General features: G+C 48.1%; 1 protein-coding gene across 1 annotated transcript in view; it reads right to left on the reverse strand.

Moving 5' to 3' along the window:
- Positions 1 to 19,294, reverse strand: part of Slc26a8 (solute carrier family 26 member 8) — a 59,115-nt gene that overhangs the window by 6,620 nt on the left and 33,201 nt on the right. The window contains exons 7-17 of the mRNA XM_050141897.1: positions 18,010 to 18,159; positions 15,076 to 15,158; positions 11,198 to 11,345; positions 10,008 to 10,121; positions 8,617 to 8,694; positions 6,008 to 6,103; positions 5,111 to 5,217; positions 4,962 to 5,031; positions 3,882 to 3,974; positions 3,663 to 3,794; positions 1,042 to 1,422 (exon numbers count right to left, since the gene is read on the reverse strand). Of these exons, the coding sequence (XP_049997854.1) occupies positions 1,042 to 1,422; positions 3,663 to 3,794; positions 3,882 to 3,974; positions 4,962 to 5,031; positions 5,111 to 5,217; positions 6,008 to 6,103; positions 8,617 to 8,694; positions 10,008 to 10,121; positions 11,198 to 11,345; positions 15,076 to 15,158; positions 18,010 to 18,159 (1,452 nt within the window). The remainder of the gene's footprint in view (positions 1 to 1,041; positions 1,423 to 3,662; positions 3,795 to 3,881; positions 3,975 to 4,961; positions 5,032 to 5,110; positions 5,218 to 6,007; positions 6,104 to 8,616; positions 8,695 to 10,007; positions 10,122 to 11,197; positions 11,346 to 15,075; positions 15,159 to 18,009; positions 18,160 to 19,294) is intronic.

A 19,294-nucleotide genomic window follows, 5' to 3' on the forward strand; every position in this document is an offset into this window, starting at 1 on the left:
AAAAAAAAAAAAAAAAAAAGTGGTGAAAGGGATATTTAAAAGGGATCTTGCTGGGCAGTGGTGGCACACACCTTTATTCCCAGCTCTCAGGAGGAAGTGGCAGGCAGATCTCTTGAGTTCAAGGCCAGGCTGGTCTACAGAGCTAGTTCTAGGATAGCCAGAACTACTCAGAGAAACCCTGTCTTGAAAAACAAACAAAATTAAATAAAAGTAAAGAAGGATCTCAGGCCTAAACTCACTAAGTGACTGGTGATGACCTTGAGCCACCAAATGTCTTGCCTCCACCCCCAGGCACTGAGATTATAGGTGTGTGCCACCACAACCAGTTTCTTTGGTGCTGGGGAAGAAACCCAGAGCTTCAAGCGTGCTGGGCAAGTACTCTGCCCGCTGAGCCACATCTCCAGTCTTAGGGACGCTCACAATGTTAACTCTTAAGAGCTGCTGCTGAGGAAACAGACACTGGGCATCTCAGGAATGAGGTGCAAAGGGACAGCGCTCGCTCGGGAACCCTAGGGAGCCTTAGGGAGCCTGCCTTGCACAGCCAGTCACAGGTTTTCCGGCTTTGAAAAGCTTCTCACACCTCAGCTCAAAGAGGAGCCAGACTCCCTTAAGAGAGAAGCTTACTTCTTCAGGAGTGTGAAGGTTTCATAATCCTGGATCCAAGTCAGAAGAGGGCATGCCCATCAAAGGAGCGCAGCTCACAGTGGGCAGATCCATGGGGACTTGGAGGGAGCCATTGTGAGCAAGGGGGGGGAGGGGGTCTGGTCCTCCATAGCTGTCCTGGAGTTCCACAGTGGGTGGGACATTAAGAAGCACCGCCCCCAACCTTGAGAAATGAATGAGCCACGTCTAGGGAACTAACTGCTCTAGTTCCACAGACCAGGGCTGGTTCATTTCCTTCTTATTCTGATTGCTTTACACCACCTTTGGTGTCACCATGTCTAGGATCTGAGCAACCACCATGACTCACAGAATTACACTGGGATGGGGCTATGTGTGGGAGGGGTTCAGAGCCTAGGGCCAGGTCTCTGTGGTACTTACCTGCCTTAACACAACTGAAGCTTGATTGTCCACATAGTGCACCATGGAGAAGTCCAGGATGATGGTGTGGGTGCTGAACTGCACACCCGAGTCTGAGTAAGGGACGACGACGGATCTGGACTGACTCTGCGCTAAGCTTTCTGAGGGCTCAGGCGGAGGCAGTGAACTGGTCCTTGAGACATTGCTGGGCAGCCAGGCCTTCTCCGTGTCCTCATAGCTCTGCCCGAGGTTTTTCTGTGACGTGGAAGACACGGTGTAGGGGATCTGCTCCTCGGAAGTGGTTTCGCTCGCGTCTATGCTGCCCAGGTAGAAGCAGCGGATCAGGTTGATGGACGAGTGATCCTGCTCCTGCTTGTTTTCGTATCGCTCTGTGTAGAAGACCTGGGATGACAGGGGAAGGCAGGGCCCTGGTGAGGCAAAGGCGGTGTGTCCCCTAGCTCCCCCATCTCCCCACTGAAGCTTTACCTCATTGACTTCCTGTAAGGTGCTTTCTTTCTTTTTACATGCATGTGTATGTATTATACAGCATATACATGAGGCTGAACACATCACGTGACAGCCCCCCTAGAACTCAGTTACAGGCAGTCGTGAGCCACCTTCCTTGGGTGCTGGAAACCAAGCCCAGATCCTCAGGAAGAGCAGTGTGTGCTGTCAATCAGCGACAGGCATTTCTTCAGACCTGTAACATGCTCTGTCAGGCTTTCCTCAGCGCCTTCTTGCATGTGTGCAACAGTCTTTCCTAGGCCTTCTTAGGACTACAGCAGGTCATTTCTGGGAAGCCTGTCTATCTCTGACGACTTCCACCAGTCTCCCAAGAGACCTGGGCAGCTGACACCAAGAGCAGGAGGTGCCGCACTGTGCGCGGTCCTAGTGTAGCCTCTGCAAATGGAGTGTCGCTGGACTCGTGATCACTCCCCTGCCCCCTCTTCCTCACCCTCCACCGCGTCGTGCCTGACTGAGAGCCTCGGGGTCCTGGCCAAGTCTCTGGTACAGAGAACTCTGTCTTCTGAGCCAGCACTAGCGTCAGAGTCTCTCAGCAGCCCGAGCCATTCTCTGTACACCAGAGCCGACTGTGCTGTGAGGAGCTAAACACTGCTCGGGGGCACAAACTCATCTGCTGCTGTACTGCACTGCTCCTGGTTACTTTCCTAGTCCAACTGGAGACATGGCTCAGTGGTTAAAAGCACCTGCTGCTCCCGAAGAGGATCAGAGCTCAATTCCGTGCATCCAGTTCAGGTGGCTCACAATCATCTGTGACTCCAGTTCCAGGGGATTTGATGCTTTTCTGACCTGTGTAAGTGCCTACATACGCACACACCATATATACACACATGCATACACACACACCATACACAGACACATACACCATACACACATACATATGTATCATACACACAACCCATACAGATACATACATACACACATACACATACATGCATGCTGTATACACACATGCATACATATGCATATATATACATACATCATAGACACACAAACATACACATGATACACATACATATGCATACACATAGACATCTACATAAATTGAGAAATAAAAAATTCAAATTGTACCACTATTTACCATCTAGAAAGGAGAAGATATTAAAATATTATGCTGGATTATACAAACCAGAAATGTGGAAGATGCTGACTTTATATCACATTACTGGAGAGTTGACTCCCTAATTTAATTTTAAACCCCATGAAGTGCTTTAAACCAATCTTACACATTTTGGGGGTTGAATAGGTAAGCAAAACAAGCTTAGCTATGGACTGCTAAACTTTAAAGCCATTCGGTGTGGTGCGGTGCACAAGTCTGTAATTCCAGGATTTGTGATATCACAGGATGATCACTGTGAGCTTGAGACCAGCCTGGACTACAAGGTAACATCCTACATCAACAACAAGCTGGGTGTGGTGGTATCCCAGCGTTTGGGAGGCAGAGGCAGTAGGAAGGAATGGGGTGCACACCTTTAATTCTGGCACTTGGGAGGAGAAAGCAGGTGGATCTCTGTGAGTTCAAGGCCAGCCAGGGATACATAGTGAGTCCTGCCAAAAAAAAAATTAATAAAAAAAATGTGCATTGACACATGTGCTTGAGTGCATGCAAGCACAAGTGCATGTGTGTGATATGTGTGTATATATGTACTATTAAATATTAATATTAAAATATTAAAGGATAGCCAGTTGGTAAAAAGATTCACTACCTGCCTCCCAGTATTTGGGAGGCAGAGGCAGGGCGATCTCTGGGTTCAAGAACAGCCTGGTCTACAGAGTGAGTTCTAGGACAGTCAGGGCCACACAGAGAAACCCTGTCTTGAAAAACAAGAAAAAAAAGAAAAGGAAGACAGACAGACAGACAAGACACACACACACACACACACACACACACACACACACACTATGTTGTTGGGATTAGACCCACCCCACATTCTTCCACTCCAATTCCTCTTCTACTCCCACCATCACTCCCAACCTCGCGTGGCTCTCTCTCCAGTGCCAGAGTCTGTTTAGTGCATTCGTGGGTGTGTGTGGAGTTGACTGTTTTTTCCTTAAAGGGGATGGCTGTTTCCTTTTTACAGGAAACGGGTGGAGAAGTAGGAAGGACAGGCGTGGCTCACCCTGGTCTCCGGCTCCAGGTCTTCACAGTCGCAGAAACACCTACAGATCTTGTTCTCCGATAAACTGGTGTAACTTTCGTTAAAGAGGGTGAATATTTCTTCTTCTTTAAGAGGTACCTTCACCATGTTGACCTGGGAGACAGAAGAAGGGTCACACAGGAAACAGGCAGTGGAGACAGAGGCCCAGGGCGTGAGGGGTGCCTGGCGGGCGGTCCTCACCTCCTTTAGCAACTTGTGTTTCAGTTTGTACACATTGACAAACGTGATGGAGGAGCAACACTGCAGGATTTTCACCCCAGGGATGAGCATCGCCTGCAAGACACGCTGAGGTGGGGCACAGGCCTCTGCTCTTTCAGGGAGTAAGAACCACACAGCTTTAATGGCTCCTCAAGAGCTTCTGGCCTAGCCAGGCAGTGGTGGCGCACACCTTTAATCCTGGCACTGGGGAAGCAGAGGCAGGCAGATCTCTGTAAGTTCGAGGTCAGCCTGGTCTACAGTGTGAGTTCTGGCTAGCCAGAACAGGTTCCAAAGAAACTCTGTCTGGGGGGGGGGCAGGGCTGGGAGGGGGGAGGAAGAGAACTTCTCGCCTCAGTGAGTTGAGGGCTAGAAAAATCCGCCCCCCCCAGCTCCTAGCGCGCGCGCCTCTCTCTCTCTCTCTCTCTCTCTCTCTCTCTCTCTCTCTCTCTCTCTCTCTCTCTCTCTCTCTCTCTCTCCTCATTACGTACCTCTTGCTAGCTCGGAACTAGAGTTGGAGCTGTGCTTGCCTCTGCCCCAGCGCGCTGAGGTCCAAGGCAAGCAAACACCTCCATAGCTGCCACCCCCTGCTTTGGTGTACTCTTCCACGTCTTACTGCTATCTAGCCTTCTTCTCCCTGGAGTCCACGGTGAGAGGGCCCCCTGCTGGCTGGAGGGGGTGTGGACACTACCTGTCCCCTGGAGCCCATTGCACGTGAGTGGGCTGCAGTGCCTTGGTGAAGGGTTTGGGGTTGAGCTGACCATTCTCCACACCCCCTTCCATGTGTGTGTGCGTGTACACTGATGTGTAGGGGGTGCATGTGTGGAGGCCAGAGGTTAAGGTCAAGAGTCGTCCTCCATTGCTGTTCACTGTTGACTGAGGCAGAGTCTCTCCCAGAAATCCAGAGCTCTATGAGCTTAGATACCCAGTTTGACCCAGCGATGTCCTCTCCTGCCTCCCAAGCCTGAGATCCCAGTGAGCTCGGAGGAAGTGAACTCCTCACACATGCGTGACACCGGCTTTATCCACTGAGCCATCTCCCCCGTACCTGGGCTGGCTCCTTACCTCCCGATAGTCATTGATGTTTCTGTAAATGTTGGTGTTGGGGATCTGACCCAAGACGAGGATCTTGGTTCTGGAAGGAAATGGGCTTGTCTTAGGTCCCAGCGCCCTGCCCGGCTGTGGCTGTCCTCCACCCCCCAGAGACTGAGTACCTGTGTGAACGAACAGTGATGATGAAGAAGGCAAAGACTAAGGAAATCAGCAGTCCGACGTCCAGGCCCAGGAAGATCGCGGAAGAGAACGTCACCATCCAAACAACCTTGTGGGAAAGGGTGGAGGGGAGGGAGACCGTGAAAATGAGCAGATGGAGAGGTGCTAGCCTGTCACAGAAGACTTGGCCCTCGAGGCTGTCTGGATGTTCTCTGATACATTCCTGACATCTCTCCCTTTATTTCTTTCCTGGATGATAGTTAAATGTCTGTAATAGTTATTATGCATATTTAGTCTATTTTGTTTTGTTTTGTTTAGTTTTTTGAGACAGGGTTTCTCTGTAGCATTGGGGCCTGTCCTGGAACTAGCTCTTGTAGACCTGGCTGGCCTTGAACTCACAGAGATCTGCCTGCTTCTGCCTCCCAAGTGCTGGGATTAAAGGTGTGTGCCACCACCGCCTGGCTTAAAATTTTATTTCTTTTGTGTATATATGTGAGTGCTCATGTTGGTGTGGGAGTCATATGTGTGTGTGCAGAGGTGAGTATACATGTGTGTGTTTGCATGTGGAGACCAGAGGAACTATACATACTTTATGTTTTTCAGACTGGATCTCATTGGCCTAGAGCTCCTCATAGGCTAGGCTGATGGCCAGCGAGCCCCAGGGATCCCCCTGCCTCTGCCTTTCCAGTTCTGGCAGTCTGAGCGTGTGTCACAATGCCCAGCTTCCTTAAGTAGGTTCTAGGCTCTTGAGCACTGAAAGACGAAGCCATTGACGGCCCCTTCTAACATGTTTAGTGATGCTGCCTGCAGCTTGGCTCCGGCTGGTTCTGTTCCCCCTGCAGGTTCCAACTCCATCCGTCTTCCCCCCAACCTCTCCACCCCCTGGCAGCTGTACTCACACAGTCGTACTGGTCCTGACTCCACAGACTGGGTAAATAGTAAATGGTTTCGAGGTAGGGTATCACATTGCTCAGGATGATCCCTGCCAGCACAGCCTGTGAGGGAAAGATGAACCGCCCTAACTGCCTTGTTCTCCATTCAGGGACAGCATTCCCAAGTCTGCACAAAGGAAACACAAAATCTAGCCTTGCCTCTACAACTACTGTGTGAGTTTGTTTTATTTTATTTTTTTAAACGAACAGCACGCCCAAGATCTGGCTCATGGTTCAAACACAAAATGCCCTTTCCGGCTTTCTCCAGTTTCCTCAGTAGTGTGTCAAGTCTGACAGGCAAGGCGCGCATGCACGTCTTCAATCCCAGGACTCGGGAGGCAGAGGTAGAGGCAGGCGGGTCTCTGTGAGTTCCAGGCCAGCGAGGGCTGTTACACAGAGAAATCCTATCTTGAAAAACCAAAATAACAAGTAAATAACCACCCCCCCCCAAAAAAAAAACAGTGTCAGGGGGCTGGAGAGATGGCTCAGTGGTTAAGAGCACTGCCTGCTCTTCCAAAGGTCCTGAGTTCAATTCCCAGCAACCACATGGTGGCTCACAACCATCTGTAAAGAGGTCTGGCGCCCTCTTCTGGCCTTCAGGCACACACACAGACAGAATATTGTATACATAATAATAAATAAATATTTAAAAAAAACTGTCAGAAATTGCAGAAAAGGAAGGCATCTTAACTTCACAGGGGCTTGTAGAATTCTTTTTCTTTTTTTCATCTTTCTTTCCTTCCTTCCTTCCTTCCTTTTTTCCTTTTTTTTTTTTTTTTTTGGAGACAAGTTTTCTCTGTGTAGCCCCGGCCTTCCTGAAATTCACATGGTAAACCAGGCTGGCCTCGAACTCACAGACATTGATCTGCCTCCCACGTACGTGCTGGGAGTGTGTGCCACCACCGCCTCACTGGATTCTTTTTCTTTTAACCTGCGGCAAGGAATAGCCCTAGGAAACAAATCTCATCATAAAGCCACATATGGCAAAGCTGTGTCCTTTCTGAATATTAAGGGAAAACATTTGCTTCATTAAAAATTAATTGTATTCCTATATAATGTCATTAAAAATTTTTGTTTCTTTGAGACAAGGTCTCTCTGTGTAGCTCTGGATACCGTGGAACTCACTACATAGATCAGGCTAGCAGGCAATCCTCCTGCCTCTGTATACTGGGTGCTAGAATTACAAGTGTATGCTACCATACCTGGTCTCTGTTATTTCCATCACTGAAGAGACAGCCACTGCTAACATTCTGCTATGTTCCGTGTATCTGGGCATCAGCCTGTATTATTGCTTAGAGTCACTTACTTACAGGTGTAATAAACACACACAATATGGCTAAAGGTCGGGTCATGTCTCAAGCAAAGGGAAGAAGAGATGCATTGAAGCAGACATGCAGCTGAACACAGAGGCAGGAGTCAGACTGCAGGCCTGTCTTCAAATGATGCATTGAAGCAGACATGCAGCTGAACACAGAGGCAGGAGTCAGACTGCAGGGCTGTCTTCTAATGCTCTGCATAACCGAGAGGCCGTGTGACAGCAATGGAGGGACCAGTGCAGACACAAAGGCAGACAAAGGCCTTCTGGAAGCAGCTAAGTGAGTCTCACTAGCAATGGGGTCACGCTTCTGACTCTGGCTCTGTCATTACTCACAGAGTCCCCACACCTACAGCTGAGCTTGCAGCTCAATGAGACCAATTGTGACTCTTTCTTGACCACTCACTGTGAGTTTAGCATGATCTTGCTTTACATGAATATATACATGTATTACATACAGACATGGACCCCAATGTAAAGTTTATGTTTAACTTACAATGCAGACACTACCACGATTATTGCTGTCTGAGTTGGTCCGCGAGTTTAAGAGGACGGAGGAGAACCTCAAAGGCCCTGCTATCACTCCTCGCCATATTCCATACTCTCCTTAGACAAGGTCTCTCACTGAACCAGAAGCTTATCAATTTTTTTTCCTGTTGGTTTTTCAAGACAGGGTTTCTCTGTGTAACAGTCCTGGCTGTCCTGGAACTTACTTTGTAGACAAGGCTGGCCTTAAACTCATTGGGGTCTGACTGCCTCTGCCTCCTGCGTGCTGGGATTACAGGCATGTGCCACCACTCACCATTTTTTTTAAAAGTTAGGCTGTCTAGTCATCAGGCTCCAGCAATCCTCCTGCCTCTACCCACCTCCTTCCAGCACTGGACTTACAGGTGCATAGAGTCGCACCTGCTTTTTCCATGGGTGCTGAATATCAATCACCCTTACCCACTGAGCCATCTCCCTGGCTCCAAGAGGTCATTATTTTAAGAAAAAAGATTGGGAACCAGGCAAATACAATTCTCTGCAGGAAGGCTCTACCAAGATTCCATCTTTCTTCCTTTGAAGATGAGTTTATTTTTATGTGAATGCATGTTTGCCTGCATGTACGTATGTGTGCCGCATGCATGAAGTGCCTGAGGAGGCCAGAAGAGGGCAGTGAATCTCTGGGGACTCATTATAGAAGGTTGCGAGCTGCCACGTGGGTGCTGGCCCGGGATCCCGCCCGCCCGTCCTGACTTCCTCGAGCCGCTCAGTCACTTACGTTGGGCATGTTGTGGAAGAAGTTCCCCATCTTCACCATCAGGAGCACCATCACACCTGCGCCTACCAGAGATGCAAACTGAGGAGATAGAGCCGGTTGGAGAGAAACCGTCAGGAGCGTGCTGCTCCCTGTCTGCAACTGAGGCCTTCTGTTTGCTGGGAATGCGCCATTTGCTTTTCTTAGGAGGAGTTGAGGGTTGAGCACACCTGCCTTTTAGGATCTTAGTGAAGTGTACCACACTTAGTAGGTACTTCTTACGTGTCACATGACTGCTGACTGCAAAGTTCCAGTTTTCCCTGTAATCCTTCTTGTCACCACTTAGGGCTATGGCTCTCCTAAGATATATGGCTCCTATTCCTTCAAAACTTTAGCCTCTCCTCACACAACCTAGAAACTCCACCCCCAAGCAGACCCCTCACTGGCAGCCAGAAGTTCCCCCATTCTACCTCCTGGGTAAATAAAGGCCCCATCTGTCCCTGTGTTGCTGGAGCTTTGACAACTTCCCAACTTCAGTCTGCTTCATCTTTTCTTTGTTTTGTATTTGAAACAGGATCTCATGGTGTAGCCCTGGCTGTCCTGGAACTCCCTCTGTAGACCACTCTGGTCTCTAACTCTCAGAGATCCGCCTGTCTCTGCTCCCTGAGTGCTAGGATTAAAGGTGTGCACCCCCATGTCCGGTATGTTTCATCTTTTTAAAGGTGATTTTTAGTTTATGTGGACAAGAATTTGCCTGCATGCATGTATTTGCACCATGTGCATGCCTGGTGCCCCAGGAGTCCAGACAATGATGCTGGATATCCCAAAACTGGAGTTATAGATGTTTGTGAGCCACCTGATGTGGATGCTGGGAATCAAGCCTGGGTCCTCTCTAGGAGAAGAAGTATTCTTAACCATTGAGCCATCTCTCCAGACCCCCAATAAGGCAGGAGATGAGTGCTGGGGGCTTACAGGCATATGCTACCATGTGCATCTCCCAATAACTTTTTAAAAAAATAATTTATTTTTATTTTATGTGCACTGGTGTTTTGCCTTCATGTATGTCTATGAGGATGCCAGATCCCCTGGAACTGGAGTCACAGACAATTGTGAGCTACCATGTGGGTGCTGGGAATTGAACTCAGGTCCTCTGGGAGAGTAGCAATTAACTGCTCAGCCATTTCTCCACACACACACACACACCCGCCAATAACTTTTAAGACAAAATATGAGCAAAAATTAAGGAGAGTGTGGAACCCAAACTTTTCCCAGAGTCTTTCCACTGACTAGAACATTATAATGAAATCAACCCAGATGAAGCCCTTCTGCAAACAGACATGCAGACAGCCATGGGATAGATGTACATCTCTTTCCTTATGGGGACACACTAGGGACGGGAGTCCCTTTCAACACACCTGTTGTCTTCCTCCGGATTTGTCTTGGATAATAGTCCTGGCCATGGCTCCCGTAAACACATATGATCTGAAAAAAGAGCTGACCACATTGCAAAGGCCGATGGCTATTAAATCCTGTGGAGAGACAGCGGAGCCTTTGAGCCCACATTCTGTTGAGGAATCTGATTTTGAGCTAGAGGCACACTGCTTTGTGAGGTTGAAGTTAGGGTTGTTACGCCCTTCCGAAAGCACTTGGACGTAGCCTCAGGAAGCATACAGGGAGGGCCGATCTGACCTAGATTAGGCTGGGTCTCTGCCCTAGCCTCTGACCCGTAAGGGAAGTACTTTCTGAAAGTAATAAAACCGACGCTTGCCTTTTCCTCTTTCCCATGACCCCTGGGACTCAGACACATAGAGAGAGCTCAGTGCTGGCCTCTCCCCCCTCTACACTAACCTAAGTGTCTGGCTGGGGCACCCCTGCTTCTGTGTCCCTCTTGACCTTTTGAGAAAGTACCACTTTCAGAGTAGTTGGAGATTTTTTTCCTAAAAGATAAAAACAAAGGCCAAAGGCAGGGAGGGTATTGTCGTAGTGACAGGCAGCCTGGTTCCGTGTGTGCGATCTCGTGGTGCTGGTGCCCCAGCATGCACCTGCCTTCCTTGGCAACAGGGAAGTGTTGACAGAGGTTTCTGTCCCACCCGGTTCTGTAGTCACTCAGTCCCCAGGAAACACACAGAGGTCTACATTAATCATAAACTGGTTGGCCTAGTAGCTCTTACTAACTAGTAGGCTTCTTATTAATTCTTATAACTTATATTGGTCCATAATTCTTGTCTGTTTAGTCACATGGCTTGGTCCCTTTTCAGGCGAGGCAGTCACACTTTGCTTTCTCTGCAGCTGGGTCGCGACTGCAGACTGAAACTTCCCTCTTTCCAGAATTCTCGTTGTCCCGCCTCTACTTCCTGCCTGATTGCCCCACCTCTACTTCCTCCCTGGTGCTGGGACAGCAAGCATGCCTCCCCACCTGGTTAATTCCTTTGCCTCTCTGCCCCATATCCCTTCTAGGGGAATAACGTGTTGTTTGAGTTCAAGCGGGTTCAGAGTTACACATCGTCCACTTCTCAGAACCCGTATGTGATTACAGTCAGATTATGGTCCTGGTGACCGGTTAAAGAGTAATGAATGAGGCTCACAGCAGAGAACAATCCCTCACCTGGTTGGAATTGGTTCTGTAGTTATGTAAGCTGGCAATCTTCTTGCCCAGAGATATGAGCAGAAAGGAGCTCACTAAAGATAAAGACATGGCTGGTAAAATAATCTTGGTAAGGATGCCGAACTCTGGAGTCTCCGGGAACACGAAGCTGGAACGGAAGATGGGGATTACTGCCGGGTGGCGGGGAGTCCCTGACTGCACCTCTCCCACTCCTTCGCAGGACAGACAGAGCGATGGAGGCGGCATCTGGCCAATGAACTGAGTTACAAAGGAACTGCTCCCAGTTCCTACCTTACAGTGAGGGCAAGCTCCAGATGTGATTGGAGGAGGATGTTCCGCAGCTGTCTGAGAGCATCCTGGGGTGTGTGGGGAGGTTGACCTACATCCTGGATGCTTTAGAGCTCAGCGGCTCCACCACAGGGCTCTTCTCCCTTCCAGGCCCACACAAATTCCACCGCACCTTCTCTCCCGGACTGCTTTGTTTTTACTTTTTGACTCAGAACCACAGACATCCCAGGCTGACCTGGAGTTCCTCCCCAGGGCTGGGGCCACAGTTGTGCACCATCACGCCTGGCTCATTGAACTGTGTACTGTAAAGAACCAATCTTGCGGGTATCAACAAGATGATGAAGGAGTGGTGCGAACAACTTTATGCCAATGTGTTTGATCATTCAGAATAAATGAATAGATACTTTGAATGGCTCAGATGAATGGAGTGCTCTCCAGGAGAGACAGACAACCCAAAGTAGACACAATGATCACATGGTGTGATGATGGTTGGTGGCTACTGTCAACTTGAAGAATCTGGTCACCTGGGAGATGAGCCTCCGGGCATGTCTGCGGGGGGGGGGGGATTCCCTCCATGGCATTGACTAAGGTGGGAAGATTTGCCCACTGTGGCCAGTGCTGTTCCCTGGTCAGAAAGGAGCTGAGCACGGCGTGCACTCCTCGCCCTCTGCTTCCTGACGCAGGTTACCCTGTCACCAGCCACTGCAAGCTCTGCCACCTTGACCTCCTTCGGCACGAGAGGCTGTGCACTTGCAAGATAAGCCGGACTAAACCCCTTCTTCCTTAAGTTACTTTTGCCACAGAGTATTTTACCACAAGAAAGGGACTGAGACACAATAGGAGTTTTGTTTAGTAACATACAAGCTGGGTATGAGCATTTGCCTGTGAAAAACCCAGAACATGGGAAGTAGAATCTGGAGGAGCTCAATGCCAGACTTCAAGCTTAAGCTGCCTAAGACCCTATCTCAAAAATAAACTTTAAAGATTCGCACACTTAAAGCTGAATTATAGTTAAGACCCTTCCCTCTCACAGTGAAACCTCCAGGCCGATCTAGCTGCACTGGTGGACTCTACCTAGTGTGTAAGGAAGAGATCATGCCAGTTTTATAGGAACTTCCAGAGGCCACAGACATTCCCAGCCAACGCTTTTCATGGCTATAATGGAAGAGATCTGACCAGCCCATAAACTGTTAATATGACAGGACCACTTGGGCTTCTTCTCAGGACATGAGAGGGTTAACCTTCAAGTGTGTTTATCATTCATGATAGGAAAAGACAAAAAAAAAGAGAAGAAATCCTGATGGTTTGGGAGAGAGATTATATATATATAGATATAGATATAGATATAGATATGTATGTATGAAGTATATATAACTTCATGCTGACACAATCCTTTAAACCTAATTTAGGAGCACGGATATGTTCCATCTTTCCTTTCTCTATTTTTGTGGTAGACTTTTCTGCAGAGCAAATAAAAGCTTATCTAATTAAAACTTCATGCTTAAAGCCCACCTCTCCCTCTCTGTTTATTTATGAAGGTGGGTGAGAACGTGGGGTATCCTAAAGAGGTAAACGATAAACACTGTTGACCACACAGACTCAGCAACACGAGCTGCTGGCTCTCGCGCCTGCTGTTGTCTGTGCCATACTCTTTCTGGACTTTTTGAGACACGGTTTCTCTGTGTAGCCCTGGCTGTCCTGGAACTCACTCTGTAGATCAGGCTGGCCTCCAACTCACAGGCCCACACCTGCCTCTGCCTCCCAAGTGCTGGGTTTAAAGGTGTGCACCACTACCCTGTGCTCAATTCTTACCAACAAATTAGGGTTAAAAAGAACACAGAAAAAAAAAAAAAAGAACACAGAAGCTGGGCATGATGGAGCACATCTATAGTTCCAGCACTTGATGTGCTGCTGGAGGATGAGGAATTCAACGCTGGTCTGCACTACCTGTATCACAAAAGCCAAAACCACCACTGAGAGCAACAGAAAACAACACCAGGAAACAAGAGCATAACAGAAGTTAAGTTACAGTGTCCAGTTTTACCTGTTCCTGGCAGCCATGTATTAAAAAAGAGGGTGGCTCAAATAAAGAATATTTGAAGCAATGTGTAAATTGGAGTTTGAAATGCTTTCTTCTCTATATGTGAATCTTATGGTGAAAGATTAGCTGAAGTGGATGGACTGTGTGCTTTGAAAGTCAGGAAGAATACGAACCAGGCTGAGAGAGCGCTCGGGGTAATGCTCACTGATGCTCTCCACCACGGCTGCTGTCCTGAGCCTGATTCCCGGGATGCGCACAGTATAAGGAGAGACCTGACTCCTGTAAATTGTCCTCTGCCCTCCATGTGCACGCTCTGGCATGCATGCTCCTCCCTCCACAGACGTAAAGAAAAAAATGTTTAAAAAGAAAGCAAGTTGCTGGGCATGGTGGTACACACACCTTTGATCCCAGTACCCGGGGAGGCAGAGCAGGTGGACTCTGTGTAATTCACCTTCAAGTGGGTGATGGCAAAGCAACAGGTCTCCTCTGAACACAGAATCCTGTTTTCTATCAGAGACACTAGAAAATGGACCTCTCATCCCACCTCTTTTGGTTTGTTTTATTTTATTTATTTATTTATTTATTTATTTATTGGAGAGGGTGGTCTCAAGCAGCCCAGGCTAGCCTGGTGATTGATGTATAGCCAAAGCTAGCCTTTAACTCCTGAGCCTCCTGTCTCCCCCTCCCCCCAAATGTTGGATGACACATGGGCACTAATGCCTGGCTTTCTTGTTCTGCTCTTGAAAGTTAATCAGACAAGGGTGGGGCTCTATGAGACCCAAAATGCCTACAGAGAAAAGAATCAAGGCTCTGGTGTTCTGGGCACCCAGCAGGTGTCTTAGCAGACAGCTCTCTTATAAGAAGAGTGACAGGGGGTGAGTAAAGAAGAAACAGGAGATGCGCTGGCCTGATTGTTCACAACCTCCGTTCTACACCTGATCCCCGTTGAAACTCTGAGAACTGTACCTGTGCCAAGTATGGCCAGGGACGCCTACGACCCCGGCTGTGTGCAGGGAGGCCTGGGGAGAGTGCTCAGAAGGGAAGAACAGTGCCATGAAGGTAACGTCTGTCATCCCTGCGGCCAACCTGGGCTACAAAGCAAGACCCTGTCACAGAAAAATAAAGGAAAAGCAATATTGAAAGGTGGAATGACGCCAGTTGGCGGTGGTGGTGCACGCCTTTAATCCTAGCACTCAGGAGGCAGAGGCAGGCAGATCTCTGAGTTCGAGGCCAGCCTGGTCTACAGAGCTGAGTTCTAGGACAGATAGGCCAGGGCTACACAGAGAAACCCTGTCTCAAAAAAAAAAATCAAAAACAGAGTTGGGGAGATGGCTCATTGGTTAAGAGCAATGGCTGCTCTCCCAGAGGTCCTGAGTTCAATTCCCAGCAACCACATGGTGGCTCACAACCATCCTTAATGAGATCCAGTGCCCACTTCTGGCCTGCAAGCATACATGCAGGAAGAACACTATATATATAATAAATAAATAAATCTTAAAAAACAAAAACAAACAAACAAAAGAGAGGAAAGGCAAGTGAAATGACTGACCTGTATGGAATCATGTTGATCAGCATCTTGCTGTTTTCTGTAGCCATGCTTATCTTGTTCGTAAATATGGAGAAGCCAAGAATCTGTCCGGAGTTAAAAGGAGAAGCATATGATTAAATATCGTGCATTGCCTCCGGAAGTGAGGTGCAGAGGCCCCAGCGTGACAGGGAGTGAAATGTGGGCCGTCCTGACATCAGAGTCAAGAGAGGCCTTACATTTTGATTCTCCAGGTTCCTTGTGGCCTGGTCTCTGATACTCGGATGGGGACTGGGAAGTGCCGCAGCTTCTCTCTCCTCAGGCTTCCAGCACATGCCCCACCGCTGCATGTGTACCAAGAAGCCCAAGGCCAGCCAGCCTGCTAATCATGACTCCAGGTTCAGTGAGTCTCTCTCAAAAGAACAAAGAGGAGGGGATGGAGAGGTGCTCACGGCTCAGGAACACTGGCTTGTTCTTCCAGAGGATACAAGTTCAGTGCCCCGCACCCACATCACTGGCTCAGAACCATCTGTGACTGCTGCTCCAGGGGACCCAATATCCTCTTCTGGACTCTGCGGGCACTTATACTCACATGGACATTCCCTGGACATGCACACATACAGGGAATTTTTTAAAAAACCTTTTAAAATTTCAAAGAAAAGCCAAGGTAGAGAGCAACAGAGGAGGAAACGTCTGGTCTACACACAGGTGTGCATACATACACACCACACACATAACACATTTTCACATTTTAAAACATAAGCATTCCGGCAGAGATCACTGGTACAGCCTGGGGCCTACAGTTAACAATAGTGTACTGGAGACGTGAAAACTGGGAAAGCGATAGGTCTTTAATGTTCTCACAATGAAAAGATGATCACTGGCCATGGGCTCTGTGTCTGTTAGCTGGAAATGGGCTCTGTGTCTGTTAGCTGGCCGTGGGCACTGTATCTATTAGCTGGCTGTGGGCTTTGTGTCTATACCCCAGAACTTGAGGGTAGGCTGAGAGTTGGATTCTAGCTAGAGCTGACTGGCAAGACCTGTTTCAAATGAAGACAAAGCAAAGGAGAGACACCTGTGTGGTGGTAGAGGCGCTGACTTGACAAACTGTAACATGCCAAAACCTCTCCGTGTGCAAGCAAGTATATAAAATTCCTACGGTCAGCCGGGCAGTGGTGGTGCACGCCTTTAATCCCAGCACTAGGGAGGCAGAGGCAAGCGGATCTTTGTGAGTTCGAGGCCAGCCTGGTCTACAAGAGCTAGTTCCAGGACAGGCTCCAAAACCACAGAGAAACCCTGTCTCGAAAAACAAAACAAAACAAAACAAAACAAAATTCCTATGGTCAAGTATACCTGAGCAAAACCTAAATTTTTTAAAAAACCAAAACACACGACTGATTTAAGAGGTCAAAGCACTTGCTGGGTGCTAGGCTGATGACCCGAATCTAATCCCCGGGGAACGCACGGTGTAAGGAGAGGGTCGACCCCACCAAACTGTTCTCTGACCTTCCCCCATGCTCTGTAGAACTTAGGTGCTTGTGTGCTCAGCTTATACATATGAATAATAAATTAAAAAATAAAATAAAAACAAAACATGTCACAGCCGGGTTTGATAGCACGTGGCAGAAGTTCCAGCACTGGAGAAGCTGAGGCAGGGGGACTGTTATGAATTTGAGGCCAGTCTGGGTTACAGAGTGAGACTCTATTTTAAAATACCAGTGAGAAGCCGGGCAGTGGTGGCGCAGGCCTCTAATCCCAGCACTTGGGAGGCAAAGGCAGGTGGATCTCTGTGAGTTCGAGGCCAACCTGGTCTATAAGAGCTAGTTCCAGGACAGGCTCCAAAAGCTACAAAGAAATCTTGTCTCGAAAAAACAAAACAAAACAAAAATACCAGTGAGAAAGAGAGAGAGAGAACAAGAACCAGAGTCACAAAGAGAATTTTACAAGAATGGCACACATTTAAAACTGTATTTAGGGGATTGGAGAGACAGCTCAGTGGTTGGGAGCAATGGCTGCTCTTGCAGAGGACCTGTGTTTAATTCCCAGCACCCCCATGGCAGCTGGATCCTCTGTAACTCGAGGTCTAGGGGATCCAACCCCCCCTTTTTTATTTTTTGTTTTTAAAGATTTGTTTATTTATTATGTATACAACATTCCTTCCGTGTATGCTTGCAGGCCAGAAGAGGGCACCAGATCTCATTATAGATGGCTGTGAGCCACCATGTGGTTGCTGGGAATTGAACTCAGGACCTCTGGAAGAACAGTCAGTGCTCTTAATCTCTGAGCCATCTCTCCAGCCAAGATCCAACCCCCTCTTCTGACTCCTCAGGCACAAGGCATGCATGTGCTACCTTGCACACATGCAGTAAAACACCTATACTCAAATAAATAACTCTTCAACAGAACAAAAGCCTCTATCAGCTTTGACCTGATTTAATGTTTCCTTGTAAGTCTTTTAAAGAGAGATTTATGTTACTCTTATTTTTGTGTTTGTGTGTGTGGCATATGTGTGGAGGAGTGTCCATGGAGCCAAGAGAGGAAGGACATCTGATTCCTGGAGTTGCAACTGGGAGCACAACTCAGACCCTCTGGGAGCTGCAAACACACACACACACACACACACACACACACACACACACACACACACTCGCTCTCTCGCGCTCTCTCTCTCTCTCCTTCTCCCCCTCTCTCTCAACAGGGTTTCTCTGTGTAGCTCTGGCCATCCTGGAACTCACTCTGTAGACCAGGTTGCCCTCAAACTCACAGAGATCCACCTGCCTCTGCCTCCCAAGTGCTGGGGTCAAAAGTACAGCAAACACTTTTAACCATCCCCTTGCCTGTGGTTCTTCTTTTACAGTGTTATCTTTGCCCTCCTAGGTTTTATGTTTTGTGCGTCTTTCAAGAGCGAGTGTCTAGAATCACTGGTGGAATTGTGGAGTCAGCCGCAGAGACACCTACCAGGAACAGCTCCATGGGGAACTCGATGGGGTAGTGGTTGAAGGAAATGCGTATGCACTTGTTGATTCTCAGAGCCACCACAGAGGTGAGGAAGAGCAGGATGCTGGTGGAGTTGGCTTTGGGGAGAGCGATGCAGTAGTTAATTATGTTCTGAAAGAAGAAAACGTTGCACAGGCTTCCTTAGGGATACTGCCTGGGCTTTAGGGGAACACGAGGGGCAGGAATGAGGGCTGTGTGGTTTGGGTAGTTTTTCTCCATGCTGGGGACTGAACCCATGCTCACGCTGGGCAAGTGCTCTTCCACTGCACTGTGTCTCCAGCCCTCTATTTTGTTCGAGACAAGGTCTCATTAAATGGCTCATGCTGGCCCTGAACTCATCTTGTAGCACAAGCAGGTTTTGAACCCGAGATCCTCCTGTCTCAGCCTCCCAAGTGAGATTACAAGACTTATGTAGCTTAAAATGTTTTTTTTTAATTTTTTTTTAAATTGAAGAGTAGATACTTTAAAAGGCAATAATGCTAAATAAAGGGAGAATATACTTATGGTTGTTATACTTCTGTCTCATTGTAAGGGAAAAGACCTGAGAATCTATTTAGGGGCTAGATATTCCTGGCTGGCCTGGGGCTTGTTATATAAAAAATGTTGGCCTCAAAATTACAGAGATTCGCCTGCCTCTGCCTCCAGAGTGTAAGAGTTCTATCTGTTAACCTGCCCACTGTTATTTTTAAGGCCATGCATGCTACTTAGTTGAATTTTCGTTTCAGTTTTTGCATTCATGGCCTATTTACAAACTCTGCGTATTTAGGATACAAGTCTGCTATGTGGCATGTGATAGGGAGAATAATGAAATGATGCGGGATTCCCCTCTGTATGCTATGAATATGTTTTATTACCATTGGTTAATAAAGAAGCTGCTTCGGCCTATGGTAGGGCAGAATACAGCCATGCGGGAAACCCAAACAAAGATAGAGAGAGTAGGCAGAGTCAAGGAGACGCCGTGCAGCTGCCAACGGAGAAGGACACCACCGGAATCTTACTCGTAGGCCACAGCGTCGTGGTGATGAATAGAAACGGATTAACTGAAGATGTTAAAGCCACCTAGGAATATGTCTAAGCTCTTGGCCAGACAGTATTATAAGTAATAGAGCGTCTGTGTGACTATGTGGGTCTGGGCGGCCAAACAGTATTATAAGTAATAGAGCGCCTGTGTGACTATGTGGGTCTGGGCGGCCAAACAGTATTATAAGTAATAGAGCGCCTGTGTGACTATGTGGGTCTGGGCGGC

Source organism: Alexandromys fortis, unplaced genomic scaffold (genome assembly GCF_014885135.2).
Source record: "Alexandromys fortis isolate MF-2015 unplaced genomic scaffold, M_Fortis_MF-2015_v1.1 scaffold_9, whole genome shotgun sequence".
NCBI lineage: Eukaryota > Metazoa > Chordata > Mammalia > Rodentia > Cricetidae > Alexandromys > Alexandromys fortis.